Source organism: Bombus affinis, chromosome 8, assembly GCF_024516045.1.
Source record: "Bombus affinis isolate iyBomAffi1 chromosome 8, iyBomAffi1.2, whole genome shotgun sequence".
Classification (NCBI taxonomy): Eukaryota; Metazoa; Arthropoda; class Insecta; order Hymenoptera; family Apidae; genus Bombus; species Bombus affinis.
This window is the reverse complement of record NC_066351.1, coordinates 12,903,521-12,917,915: the sequence shown is the minus strand read 5'-3', so window position 1 is coordinate 12,917,915 and position 14,395 is coordinate 12,903,521. Positions and strand designations below refer to the sequence as shown.

The following is a 14,395-nucleotide window of genomic DNA, read 5'->3' as shown; positions in this document are numbered from 1 at the left end:
GTTCGTTGCGTGTTCGATTAACCTGAAATTTGTTGGCAAGGTGTCGATGAACAGCAGAGACGATTAGACGGAGGGCAGAATTTGCACGTGGACCGTAGGTAAGTACGTAGGTGTGGATGGGAAGAGAAAGGAAGAGAGAGAAAGGGATCCAGCGACATAATAATTTCGACTGGTAGTCCGTGGAAGAGGGCGTGAAAAGCACAGTCGAGCAGGCTTACGTTGGTCTCGTCGTGGTGCGGGCAGTCCCCCGGGGTTTGCGCAACGCGGGGCACAGTTGTCGATACAGTTCATTGTCGCAATGTCCATTGAAATCTCCGCGACAATAGGTGGAGCAGGCTGATCGCATTGTCGTCCGCGTACATCTCGAATCCCTCTGGCTGGCTGGCTGGTTGGCTGGCTAGGCCGATCTTTCGGAAAGATCGGGTCGGTAAGGAAAGGTTACGTCCGTTAATCTCTCGGATCTTACGCGACCTTACGAGTTTTGCTCGTTCGTCGATCGTAAAAAGTGTTCTCTGGATGAAACGATGAAAATCGTTTGCGGAGGATGACGCGACGACGCGTAACAACGGCATCGCGACATAACAGCGATCAGGATGTAAAAGGGGTTGGCAAAATAATTGAGCGTAATTGGTCAGGTTTGATGACAGATGCGATCCTGGCGGGGGTTCCAGGCACAAAGCAGGAACGGACGAACGAAGGAGGGATAGGGATAGGCAGAGGGATGCGGACGGGAACGGGGATGGCCTATAATTTATAAACTAGGGGCTGTTTTGGGGTAATTGCAGATAACGATGAGGCGGTCCGGATAACAAGCCGACATGGGAGTCACTGGACACCCTGCCACTCCAGCATCCACCGGTAACACCATAACCTTCGTTATATACGGCTATTCTCTCGTGCTCTGTATCGTTCGCATCGCTGTCCAACCATAAGTTACGTCACGCGTGACACCGCCGCGCGAGGGATCTCTTAATAAATCGCGGCTTTTGCACTCCCGTTTGATGGCGTTGCTTTAATTTCCGCCGCGTACGCGATTAAAGGAACGACGAGCGATGGGAAGAAACGTCTGGTGAAGGATAGCTGGAAAAAAAGAAAACACGAGGAAATCATCTCCGAGAAGACAATAGCTGGCGTTTTACCTAACATTTCGTAGCACGCGCTCCGACTTTAACGGTCGAATAGGTTTTTCGTTTCCTCTTTAAAACGTACTTCACACCTTGTTGAGCGAAATACGTACAGCGGTTAGCTCGCCGGGAATCCGTTTAGTTCGCAACAAAAGCCGCTCGAGCTACCTGTCCCCCGCGGTCTCGAAAACAAATTGCGACCATATTGTGACAAGCTAGCGAGCCTCGAGTGTTTGCTTTCGAACGGTTAACTACACGATGGAGTTTGCGTAAACCGCAAAGGAGAAACGCCTACTATCGGATCGGATGTCGACAGGCGGTTAAACGGCGGGCGTTCTTCGATTAGCCTTCGCGCGTTGTCCCAAATTCGATCCGTTTCCTTATTACATCAACGTAAAAAGAAATACGGCGACGCGCGATATTATCGAAGCGTCAGCCTCGGAGCACGAACGCCAACTCGTCCGAGGCTGGTTGTCGCGTTTTAATCGGCTGTACACGTGGATGGACCGGAGAGACGCTTCCTGGAGGCGCTATAAATACAACTCTCGGAGGTATGACGCGATAATTACTCGATTCTCATAACGCAGCGAATAGCCTGGACGACTTGACGGTGATAAGCCGATAAAAGAATGGTATGGCCTTGAAATGTTTGCACGGTCAGCGCAAAGAATCGTCGTAACATCGCGCGTTTCGATTTCGTCCCTACGAACTCGTATAGACGTGTCGGGTATCGCCGGTCGAAAAGTCGTGCGAGCTTCCATCGCGTTTCGCGACTATCCGACGATCGAAGGGTGTTCGTAGAGCACACTGTAAGCGTCAGAATTGAAAAACGTCGTTTCTTTATTGGAAAATATTCTACTCGCCAATGAGAGTACCGCGGCACGGAATTTAAGCGCAATTTTCTATTCTAAGTAGCTATAAATAACGCTAGAAGACGGTGGCACTGGGATAGTACGAACGTTTCGAGTCGATCGTTTCTTCACTTTTGTCTACGTCATCTCTCTAAACGAATAATAGATGGCGCATCAGGATTTTTTCTACAGACACGCTTTTCTTTTTCTTTTTCGCGAACTACGTTACGACGTACGAGTTTTCTCTTGCCGTTGAAAAATTCGTTTCTCGTCGCCTACGGTGTTTTCTACAAACGCGCTTCGATCTTCGGCTCGACCAAACGAACGAAATTGACTTGTCGCCAACAAAAATTCCGCGTGGTTTCCCGAGGATGAACCACGAACGCGAAACGAGGGTGTAACGTCTAATTAAATAAATCTTGGTTGCGGTACGGACGATTTCATCGTTCGAAAGCCAGTCCCCGGGTGGAAAAGGGGGACAATGATACGCGGAACACGGGAATGAGAAACGTTGGAGGGCTAACGCTGGACGCCTATGTACGCGTCTATCTACCCCCCTTTGGGGTGCTGCGAACCGACAGATTCAACGATGTAACGCGACGCCCGCCAAACTTTCTCTTCGTTTGTTTCGCATTTTTTACCCCGTCGCTCTACCTTGTTTTATCGCGCGCCGTTCGTTTTCGCCGCGCTAGAACCGTCGATATTACCCACGAGGCGAACAAATTTACGACGGAGGATCGAGAAAGCGTACGTCCGACGATTCGCTGAATTTTCCATTTGCTGTCGATCGACTCGTGAATGCGCAGGATGTGTGTCGTGTACGCGTACGTGGGTACCTACCTACTGGTTGCATCGTTTACGAGGGTTCGTCGGAAAAAGAGGACCGGAGAAAGTTTATCGGATTGGAAAGAGGATGAAAGTAGAGGTGCAGGAGATGGGGAAAAAGAAAGAGAGAGAGAGAGAGAGAGAGAGAGAGAGAGAGAGAGAGAAAGAGAAGGAGAACGAGAGAGGGGAAAGGTTACAGGGAAAGACAGGAACGTGGCGTGAATGGAGGGAGTTCATAATAACATCGAGGGGGCAACAGGGTTCTCTGTGTTCAGATGCTCTTTTCAAGAGTGAGAACCCTCCTCGACGCGCATTCAAGTGTTGTCGCTTTGTAATACCTCTTAATACCGCTCGCTGTCGACGTTATTAAGGATCCGGAACATATTGTCGACATAACAGTGGCAAATACCTCTATGGCGTCAAGCCTTTATTGTTGGTGTCAGCGCGGGCGCGGCCACGGCCACGCTGTCCGCGACAGGAAGCGGCGGATCCGGAGGAGAATTTTTTTCGGAAAAATTTTGTTCGAATCGATGTTCGATTCCGTCGAACGTTTCGTCGTCGCCATGTCCAGGATTTCGCGAAAAGATCGTAGAACTTGTTCACGTTGTTGGAACGGATGGCGAGTTTGCTGAAAGACCGAACTACGAAATTTTGAAACGCAATAAACCGAGTGTGAGAACGAGTTTCTAGGGCTTGGCAGATTTATGCCACGATGCCACTATGCAACAGTCGTACTTTACCTGCAGATAAATCGTGCGAGTCAGCGTAAGACGACGCTAGTTAGAGACCTGCGTCCACCTTTTTTTCCCACAAAACTCACCTGACACAAGCCTCGCAGATAAGAGAAGGCCGAATGTGCCAGGTAGCATATATTAGGAACGTTTCTTCGAGCGAGTGACACGTGCCAACGCCAAATCAAAATACCAAACGCGTGCCAACGCGCAATACGTAGGAGTTTCGTTTTAACGTGCGCGCGTCTTGCAAATGCATTCCGCGTTTCCTATCGTGCGAATAATATAGCATAGGTGTCCGATGTAAGAGAAACGAGGATACCGCGTTCTTGCCGTTTCCATTTGATCGACGGCCCGTATAGTTGGCACGGTGCAACCGAGAACCAGAACGCGGCAACAAAGGCTGAAACGTTAAAGAGGTGGCGCGTTCCTTTCGATGTTTCGAGGACGTAGCAAACCCCTTTTAATCCAGCGACTGCTTACCATCGGGCTCGTTTCCCGCGCGACGCGTCCAGCCGATGCGCGTTACAACAGGGACGATGACAGTCCACCGTTTCGACTACCCTCAAATCACCGAGCGCGCCTAACTAACCGTGTAATCGACAATTTCAGCCTATTAGGAGGTTCTACGTGTTCCCTTCGCAAACTACCTCGAACACGATTCCGTGGATACGCGCGACAAACTACAGCAAACAGCGATCAACGAATCTCCGTGCTCGTTCGTATTAAAATCGAAGCTCGCGTCGGATGAACGACGCGACTTTGGTTCTACGTTATGCCGAATTTGCAGCGTCGAGAAAAAAAGAAAAGAGAGGTATACACGTCGAATCGACGTAGCTTTCTTCCCGAAGTCGGTATAAGAATTCGTTTACGACCGGATCGTTCGAGAACTTACTCGCGAAAGTGATAAGCGGCCAGAATGGAGGTAAAAAAGCACAGGGAAGAACGATGGTTCGGTACGAAGTTGTAGGACAAATCGGTTTTTCGAATCTGGAACGCGAACCCACTGACACGGAACCGTGGCATAAAGTGGGCAGTGACACATAAAGGGCATATTTTCTGGCATTAGGAAGGTCCTGAGTAGCTACCTGTGTTCACGCTTGTTCGCGCTTTCCAGCCGAAGAATCTCCCGCACCGATCTTTTTCCACCAACCGTTAATGGGAAAATAACCGACGGATTACGTCGCCTAATCCACTCGTCAACGCGATATCGCATTGTTCCGCGAGACAAGAGGAATCTCGCGCTTTCGTTTTCTTTTACGCCTGCGAGATTCTCGATCGCGCCTCGTCTCTTCCCATCGCCAGGGATCTCCGTGATTTCGACCAGCGATCGAGTGTTCTCTCGGCAACGTGCATTTTCTCGAGAAAGCGAATCGAAAGGGAAAAAGGGGAAAAAAGGAAAAGAGGGACAACGTGGACGTATTAGACGCTGCCTGTCACCTGCGTATGCACCGAGCACGTACGTACGGAATAGCTTTCTAAAAATAATCGTCGACGATTCTAGTCGTCTCGCTTATACGCGATATGTACACGACCGCGCGAAGATAGCCGCTATCTCGACGAGCCGGTGTCCGATGTCGGCCACCAACGCGACCACCGCGTTGCGTCGCATCGTGTCCGTACTTTCGATCCCCGCGTGCCGTACGCGTCGCTTATTGTTCGCCGATATTCCTTTCAGAGATACCGTAACCGCGTGACCACGTCGTACTCCATCGCGTAAGTACGCGTTTGTACGGAAATACGAGATAGCTGATACGACGGGAACGCGGGCCATGCAGAGATTCGTCCGTTTTCTCGCGAAATTTAACCCAAGTACGTATCGTCGTACCGCTACCGTATGTGTAGGTGGAACGACGGTTCCGGGCAGCTGGCGAGCTTAAACGTGCAGAAGCTTGGGAAAAAGACTGGGCTTCGTTTAACGAACTTTACGTAGGTATATATAGGTATAGGTATACGCGTTTCGACAACGTTCGTCAGGAAAGGTCTCTACTTGCATCGGAGCGTTGCTCGCGTGCCACTTACAAACGCATCGTCGCAAAGCCCTCTGTGTGCGCTTTGTTGGACGGGTTTAGGTGAAACCGTAGATACTTGACATCGTCGCGGACAGAGCGGTGGAACGAGCGTCGTTGTGAAACGTCGCGCTTTCGAATCTACGAAAGGCAGTCCGGTTTAATTTATCTGGATTTACACCGGTGAAGATGCCAACAGGCCGCTTGCCGACGAGTTTCGAGGGGCTGAACGAGAGGACAAACGGAGGATCGTCGAGTCGATTTTGCACAGAGCCATTTTGGAATGCAATTAAACGCGGTACAACGAAATACGACGCTGGTGCTGTGCTACCAGTGACGGTGCTCCGCTCCGTTCCGCTGCGTTCCGCTTTGCTTCGCTCCCTTCGTTTCCTCCCTCCTCCTGTCATCCTCCCATGATCCCATCGTGGCGAGCCTTCGTCCCGTCCCCGCTGCCTCCTACTCGTCGAGCTAGGAATACCTCCGTTTATCCAGGTACGAGCTCGCTGCTCGCTCTCCAACCGAGCACGAGCTTTCCTTGCCGCGGCCCCTCGCAAAATCCAATCGTCTCGCGACGATCGTTTTAATTAACCGAAAACCGTCTTTCCCGCGACTCGCCTTCGAAACGGCAGGAATTTCGCGCCCGGCGAATTTTCCGGCACTCCGCGAAAGAAGACGCGAACGTACGAAAAGCGACCGACAAGAGGAAGAAAACGAAAAAGAACGAGGAAGGGGAAGCGCCGGGAATCGTTTTGATAAGAAAGCGCACCCCTGTCCTACGGGAACTGCGCCACGGGATACAAAGAGGGTACTCGGGGGATGAAGGCGAGGGAGGGAATAGGAAGACGAGGAAGAGGAAGAGGAAGCGGAAGAGGGGGGAGAGAGCGAGCGAGAGAGAGAGAGAGGGGGCGGGAAAATGGCGGCTCGGAGGTCATCCGACACCAAATCGAAGGAGACGCCATCGCAAAGCGCGGCACCGCCCCTCTATCATCGGTTCTTGCCTCTGCGAGTGTTATCGTTCCGTCCGACGCGCGCTTTCCAAATTCCACCGACTTTTCCTATGGACGACGCAACTTGCTGGATACGCCGAGATGTCTCGAGTCGAGTTTCGAAATTCTCTCATAACCGCGACTCGAGTTCCGATCCGTGTTCGGTTCCGAACCGATCGGTCGTTCCTGTCCGATAACCGGGTTTGAGAGGAACCGCGATGAGACGGCGGCAAGCTACGCGCCAAGAAGCAAAAGGCCAGGGAAAATCGTCGGAGTCTCGCGACGCGATCCGTTTCTCGGCGGTGAAGTCGCAGCTTGGGGAGTGACGCGGTGGGCAATTAGTCGGAAAAGGCGGAGCGGATTCAAAGGATTGGCAAGGCGTGGCGGACAGGATCGAGATTTTCGTGGCCCGTTAAAAGACACGTTCGTTTGTCTCTGCCAGAACATCGGCTTTCATTGATCTACGTAACGCCGACGGTGGTCCGTCAAGCTCGATGCTATTTTCATCCGCTTCCTGCCGACGGACGAGACAAGGTCCTGGCAGACCGCGCGATTCTGTTACATGCGTATATACGTGTGTACAGATAAATATACGTATACACGTCTGTACGACATGTTCACCGCGTTGCCAATGGCAAATCGCTTTCTCGATCGAAAACGCGTTTCGTCGTTTACGAGGCAATCCGGGTGGCGCGAAAGCGTCGAGACCGAGCGTAACGGAGACTCGAAACGATTTTTCCATCGTGTAAATACATCGGCCATGGGCTAGAGAGAAACCGGCGAAGCACGCCGGTAGCGAGCATCGCGTCGACCGATAACAAGTTTTCCGCGCGTAAAATCACGCGCGTTCTCGGCCCAGGGAGAGAGGAAGAAAGATCGGGAATAAAAGCGAGGCGGAAAGAGGAGGACGAGCGAGACGGGAGAATGGTTGCCGGTGTTGTGAAATTAATCGAACGCGAGACGCGATAGCACCACGTAGAATCACAACACGGTGTACGGTAACGTTGTCGCGTTCCGTTTCCGGTGTTTGTCGCTGGCCTTGCGCGGTCTCGGGCGACGCGCGGACTCGCTCGAGTCCCCGCTTCGTCGCAGCGTACTCGCTCGCTCTCCACTTTCGAGCGGTTCGACTTGCCGAGACGGAAGCGAAGTCGCTGGGAATTTTTCTGGCAAGTCAGAACCTGACTGGGGACGCGGCAACGATCCGCACGACCGTTCCTCGAGTTGGTCGAAGACGTTCACAGGTGAGGAAACACCGGCGAGAAGAAGCCGGTCTCCGTGGACACCGAATGGGGTGGCTTTCGGTCGGGGGTAGAAGTATGCGCCGCCCCCGTGCTCCTCCAATGGGACGAGCTCGCGCGCTCCCCGGCGACCAATGGCGAGGACCAACCGCTTCGCACCGTGCCGTGCTGCGCTCCACTCCTCGCCGTACGAGCGCGCCACAAAAAAATGAAAAAGGAGGCCGACTGGAAGACGAAGAGAGAGAGAGAGAGAGAGAGAGAGAGAGACATCAGCCGCCGACAACCTCCTCCGCCAACTGCATCGGCATTGGCATCGGTGCGGAGCGATCGGCAGTGCCATTGGCACCGCTACGATAATCGTTCGAGTTGTCAGTAGCAGCAGAACCGCGTTAACGCGCTTCCACGCGGAACTTTAGCCGACAGTTTTTTTACCCTTTCGCGTACGATTTCCACTATCGCGATCCGGTCGTCCTCCATCGACCTCGAATCTGTGAAGCAAGTGTGTTTCGAGCGGTGATAATCGGCGGATATCGGTGCGGTGTGAGCTCGCTGATTCGTCCGCGGCCAGGATGTACGGGACACGCGACGGTTGAGGAGCATCGTTTCTGGATTCGATGGAACTACGTCGCACCGGAGATACGAGTGACGCGCACCGGCAGCAAGGATTTATGAATGAAGACACGAATGGCGGGGACGTGAATGAAGCGTGGTTTATCGAATAAACGTCGACCGTTCGAGCAGCGAATGCTTATTTTCGCGATAAGCTACGTCGGACCGTAGGTACGCACGGTACGAGTTGCAATCGCGTTTATTCTCCGATCGATAACGCGAGTCGACGATCGTGGTCGTCGCAGCTGGAACGCTCGAACGTCCGACGAACGCGGCGGCGGCGGCGGCGGCGGCGGCGGCAGCGGCGGTGGAGGCCGAAGAGAATTTTCTTGCGAAGACGCGACGCGACGCGACGCGACGGTGAAACGAGCATCGAATGATCGGCGAGAAACGGAGAATCGACATCGAGAATGCCCGATAGCTCGGACCAACTGTCGTCGCCGAACAGCGAGTGTAACAGCCAGATCGGTGGCATGCACCGAAACGCGTCCACCGGACAGTTTGACGACTCGTCGATGCCCGGGCTCGCGTTAACGCATCATTCGCATTCGCAAAACCTGACGACGGCATCGAACGGTAGCCTGCAATACCCTCAAGAGTTGACCACTTGTAGTTCCGCGAATACGTCTACCAATATCGGAAACATCGGCGGACTTTCTCTGGGAATTACGGCCAGTAACTATACGCCGGATCAGATATCTTGTATGTGCAAGGCGTTATCGCAGAGACAGGATATCGAGAAGCTCACGAGGTAACCATCGTTCCTTCTTTCATATCTTGTACCTTCTTCTCTCTATCTTTCATCCTCTCTTCTCTTCTCTTCTCTTCTCTTCTCTTCTCTTCTCTTCTAGTTTATTTTCTTTGCCTTTGTCTTTTGTTTTACCGATTCGACTGGTTCTCGAACGATCGCGATCTCTTTATCGTCGAGAAATTCGCGTTTCAGCCGCGGCCATTTCATGATTTTTCATCGACGTTGTTCGCGGACTCGCGGTCGATTCGACGCGACGCGACCCGTCGGTCGAAGCGGATCGTATCTAAAAGGAAGACACGATGTGTTTCGATGACAGGCTCCTATGGTCTTTGCCGCCCGGCGAATTGCTTCGTCGCGACGAGAACGTGTTGATAGCGAGAGCCACGGTGGCCTTTCATCGAGGCGCTTATCACGAGCTCTACTCGATTCTGGAGAGCCATCCGTTTTCACCCGATCGACACCCGGAGCTACAGCAGATGTGGTTCAAGTCGCATTACAGCGAGGCAGAGAAGATCCGCGGCAGACCGCTCGGCGCGGTCGACAAGTATCGGCTGCGCAAGAAGTATCCGTTGCCGAAGACGATTTGGGACGGCGAGGAGGTGGTGTATTGCTTCAAGGAGCGATCGAGAAACGCGTTGAAACAGTGCTACATGAGAACCAAGTACCCGCTTTCCGAGGAGAAGAAGAATCTGGCGAAGGAGACCGGCTTGACCTTGACTCAGGTGGCCAACTGGTTCAAGAATCGACGGCAGAGGGATCGCACGCCGCAAACGAGAACGTAAGTCCTTCATAGCGCGTTCTTTTTTCGTCTTGAAAATTCCTCGAGGACGACTCCCGACAGAGATGCGAAAGCGTCCCGTGAGCAAAACTTTCCTGCATGGAGGGCACGTGTGTCAACGGGGGGTCCCCGACTTTTCCGACCGAGCAACAAGTGTTTCGACATGTGTACAGGGACGTGCGTTTTTCCTCGAGGGTCTGACCACTTTCAAGATGGTAAATCATTCCCCGAACGAACCGCATCTACGGAAATCATCGGGGTATGCGCGCGATATCGACGGTTCGTCGTCTTTCGAGGAAACGTCCCGATCCACGATTCGTTCCCCATCGGTCGAACAAAACATACCTCCGTTTCTTGTCGTTTGGTAGTAGATCAGTGCGAATCAGCCACACACGGGCCACGTCGAACCCGTCCTTAGTACACTTCGTTTCGACTTTCCGCTCGCTTCTCCTCTCGACGTAACCTTTTTCTCAGAAGGTTTGTGGCAACGATCGGCCGCGATCGCTCGAATTTTGCCGCTACGTGGATCGCGCGCGTGCAAAATGGATAAGGGTAATAGGAGAGAGAGAGAAAGAGAGAGAAAGAGAGGAACGTTGTTATGGCTACGACGACGTGGCTCGGTCACGGTCCGCTTTGGACCGTACGCTGACGCGACGTCGCTCGCTCGCAAGTCCGCGATCGTTGTTACGCTCGTTGTGCCACCGAGTTTCATCTTCTGCCTTCGAGTCTTTTCTTCGCGAAACTCGTGCAGAGGTTCGCCGAAAACGTGGTCGTTTTCGGTCGCGACAACGCTTCGGTCCGAGCCTCCTTCTCGTTCCGCCCCTAACGTCCCACTCCCTCGTCAAAACCTCTACGAAAAGGAAACGCGACGCCCTATTACCGTTTTATGACGCAGCTTCGGTTACGTCTCTCGTTTCACCATTGAGCTGTTCGCACTACCAATAGTTTACTACATAAAGGCCACGACCGGCCCTCTCCGACGCTATTTCCATCTATCTCGGCCGCGTTCCGTTCCTACAACCTTGTTTTTCCGTTTCCTCGCTTTCGTGGCGTTGTTCGGCCGCCTCACGACGCTTCCTCGTCTCGATTCGCGCCCAGTTAGCACGCGATTAATCGCCGTCGCGAAGGGTGCGCCGCGGTCACTCGCCGTAGATGCTCGAAGGAAATCGGCTCGAGTCTGCAGGCTGCTCGAGGAGGAACGGAGAAAAAGGAGAGACGCGTTTCGAAGTTCAGACCTTGGAGCACGACCATAAAAATGCGCGCAGTTCGTAGCAGGGCACACGAGGGAAGGTCGACGGCGGAGCGGTATAGAGACGAAGCGGCAGAAACCAGTGGTCAGGGGCGGAGTTGGTTGCACATGGACCACCGTGCGTGCACGTGCGTGTCGTCAACATTAACGTTAATACCAACGCTAACGCGAACACGTATACGCGGTTTCTAGCGACTAGCCGTGCGGAGATGGACGACGGCAGTGCGACGGCCGGGTGACGGGGAGAAACGTTCGCGCGTGCAAATGGCCGGGCAGCGTTTCTTACCATCGACCGCGGAACAATGCGTCGCGAGCAGCCTGCCTTTGCTCTCCTTTTCTTCTTTTCTCCTTCCGACCTTCTCCCTGTGTGCCGAGGAAATTCTCGGAACGAAGGAACGCGTGTGCACTCGCGTGTGTGCGTACGAGTCCCTAATCGTCAGGTCCCTCCTAGGCCAAGGGTCATAGGTTTTTTCCGACCCGTAAGACAATGAGGAACCTCGCATATGCTTCTCGGTTCGAGCCTTTCCCTCGAATTTTCATCCTCGTCGAGACTCGTTCACGGGACGGACGTGAAGATTTATGTCGGGTCAAGAGCAATTTCTCTTAACGACGTTCTGTTCCTTCATCTAAGCCGAGCAGCCAGTGCCGCGCGTGTCTTTCGCGTATTCCAAGTCGAACGATCGACTTTCGTTCGAGTATCACGTCGCGCGTTGAATTCGCCTGTACACCGTTTTCCTCGTTTCAGGGATATGCTGCCGTTAAATTGCCAGAATAACGCTGGCAACGTGATCGGCAGTTCGGTGAGCAACGGAGAAAGCATTCAATCGTTGCAAAGCATCGATTCGAACGGTACGAATCTAGCGATGTCGCCGCTCTCGACGATGAGCATGTCGCCGGTCGCCGTGAACCCGTGCAGCCCGATGGGTATGAGCCCCATGGCACCCCGACATCCCAGATACGCGACACCGATGGTTTCGTCTTCCGTGCACACCACGCACCCTCACAGCGGCGGCCTCAGTCCCATGAACGACGTGAAAGCGCTGTGCTACGGACGTGGAATCTGCGAAACCGGTAAGCTCTCTTTTTCCATCGATTCTATCATCGATCGTTGTTGCTCGTATGCGATCGAAATACTCTCGTTTCAGGTAAGGACGCGGAACAGAGTTCGGTCTATTACTCGAGTCACTCGAGCATGCATCATCAGTATTACCAGCAAACGCATCATCAGATGATGTCCAGCGCTCATCACTACCAGCACCATCAACAGGGCATGCCGACCGGATACGAAATTACGCTTCCGCCCCCTCAGCACTCGACGTGACCAACCGACTACGAGACCGATCGAAACGACGCGGCTCATCCAGGTCAAGCGGACGATTTGTTTGCTCGTGTCCACGCGTTTGCCTGACTCGGCGTCGCGCCTCTATGCCCGAGCAACGTTTGAAGGGAACCGCGCGACTAATCCTATCGATGCGCGATCGAACCGCTTCGTTCCTAACGCGCGTAACGTTCACTGTACATTTCTTCCATTCGCGGACGTTACTTTTTCGAAAAGCGTAGAAACGATTCAACGTTCGCGCGATGACAAACATCGATCGTGCGCGTGTTTTTCAGCCAATCAAGGCGCAACCTCTTGCGTAAAATTTCTGGGAGGAGCCTCCCTCGAAGGAGAACTGGTTTAACAGGCGCACCCTTCTCAAAGGTGTTCGCGATGGAGTCTCGTCAGCTGCTCCTCCCTCCTCTTTCTACGTACGAGTAAAACGACCGCGCAACGAGCGCATTTCACGAATGCAAATCGATATCGCGTCGCTGCGCGAATCACTTCCTCGAGCGTACGTCTCTTCCTTTCGCACAGTCTCCTCGTAAATTCTTATCCGAACGCGTAACAGGTTTGCTGGAGTGAAACGCGTTGCGTGGCTCTTTAACGAAAGCGAGCCGCTTGCAACGAAACCTGCGCCGTTCTCGCAGCTACGATCCTTTCGTTTCTCAATTTTAATTCGAGCACGATCGATTTGTGCTATTCCTCCGCTCCGAAATTTGGATTCTTTCGATACGAAGAAGCGACTTCTGGTAGGTACTCGTTTAGGGTACGTGCGTGTGCTCGTGTGAAAGTTCGCCAATGTACATACGTATGTGTAGTACGTATGCATGTGTGTAAGTACGTGTGTACGCATGTATGTATATATAGATCGATCACAGTGTTCAATTTCTGATGCGAAATATATTTTTGACCGTAGAATCGAGCGTACGAACGGGCAACTTGCCCCTCGATAACTCGACTCTCGTGTCCCGAAAGAAAAGAAACGATCTTTCGGCAAACGATGTATCGCTTTGACGGAAATTTATTGTACAACTACGAGCGCGAGAGCGTGAGATGCGTTAGATGTATAGTTAAGTAAATCATAAATCTGTGAATCACGTTTCGATTTTTGTTACACCAAATTTTCATATTCCTTGCCTTGTAACGTTCGAAGTTTTTACACTTTAATCGCACGCGCGCGGTATTAACGTATAAACGAGAAGATATAAGATCGTTCTCTGATTAATCTATTCCTGATTCGAATCACGTACGAGATTAGTCGTTGAAATTTTAAAACGCATATTGAGAACCATTCGACGTGCATCGACGTTCAAATAGATATTTTCGGCGACATTATCGTCGGAAAACTAGATTATCGACCATGGGCAACGTGCTGTTAGCGTCCTCTTTTAACCCGTAAAGGAACTAGATTCGTACGGTATGCTTTTTCCTCGCTAACTTCTGTTCCTTTCGATTTACGATCTACGGGTTTCAATACCTTTCGAGACTGGCAACGAACGTACATAGCTTATTTATATTTACGAGTCTGGAAACTAATCGAATGGTTGATGGTAAACAAGGGCAGAAACATAAATTAGGCAAAAGATCTTGTTTAAGTTTCGTCGCCTTTTGAAGTGAAAACGATGTCAAGTACATATGTTTAGATAACGTATCGATTACAATATACACGGTACAACATATGAAACGTGTTATTCGATTTATGCTTTGATCGGTATGAAAGGCGTATCAAAACAAGAAAGATGCACGCGACTCGAAACCCTATCGCTTTGTAGTCGTAAGGCGATCGAACGAACAGTAAAGTGGAATAAATCGTCGGTTAATATCGAATAACGCGAAAACACGAATGCAATAGGAGACGCCATCGATCGATTTTGAAATCAACGAAACAACGATCGAGTGCATCTTGAGATAATCAAGGTGATT

The 14,395-nt window shown here is 52.0% G+C and overlaps 1 protein-coding gene across 1 annotated transcript; it reads left to right on the top strand.

Annotated features, from left to right (window-relative positions):
• Positions 1-4,812: 4,812 nt before the first annotated feature.
• LOC126919255 (homeobox protein six1-like) lies at positions 4,813-13,577 on the top strand. Its single transcript, XM_050728205.1, has 4 exons — positions 4,813-9,124; positions 9,441-9,902; positions 11,897-12,222; positions 12,297-13,577. The coding sequence occupies exons 1-4, from the start codon at positions 8,784-8,786 to the stop codon at positions 12,470-12,472; spliced, it is 1,305 nt and encodes a 434-aa protein (XP_050584162.1). The 5' UTR covers positions 4,813-8,783; the 3' UTR covers positions 12,473-13,577.
• The last annotated feature ends 818 nt before the right edge of the window (positions 13,578-14,395 follow it).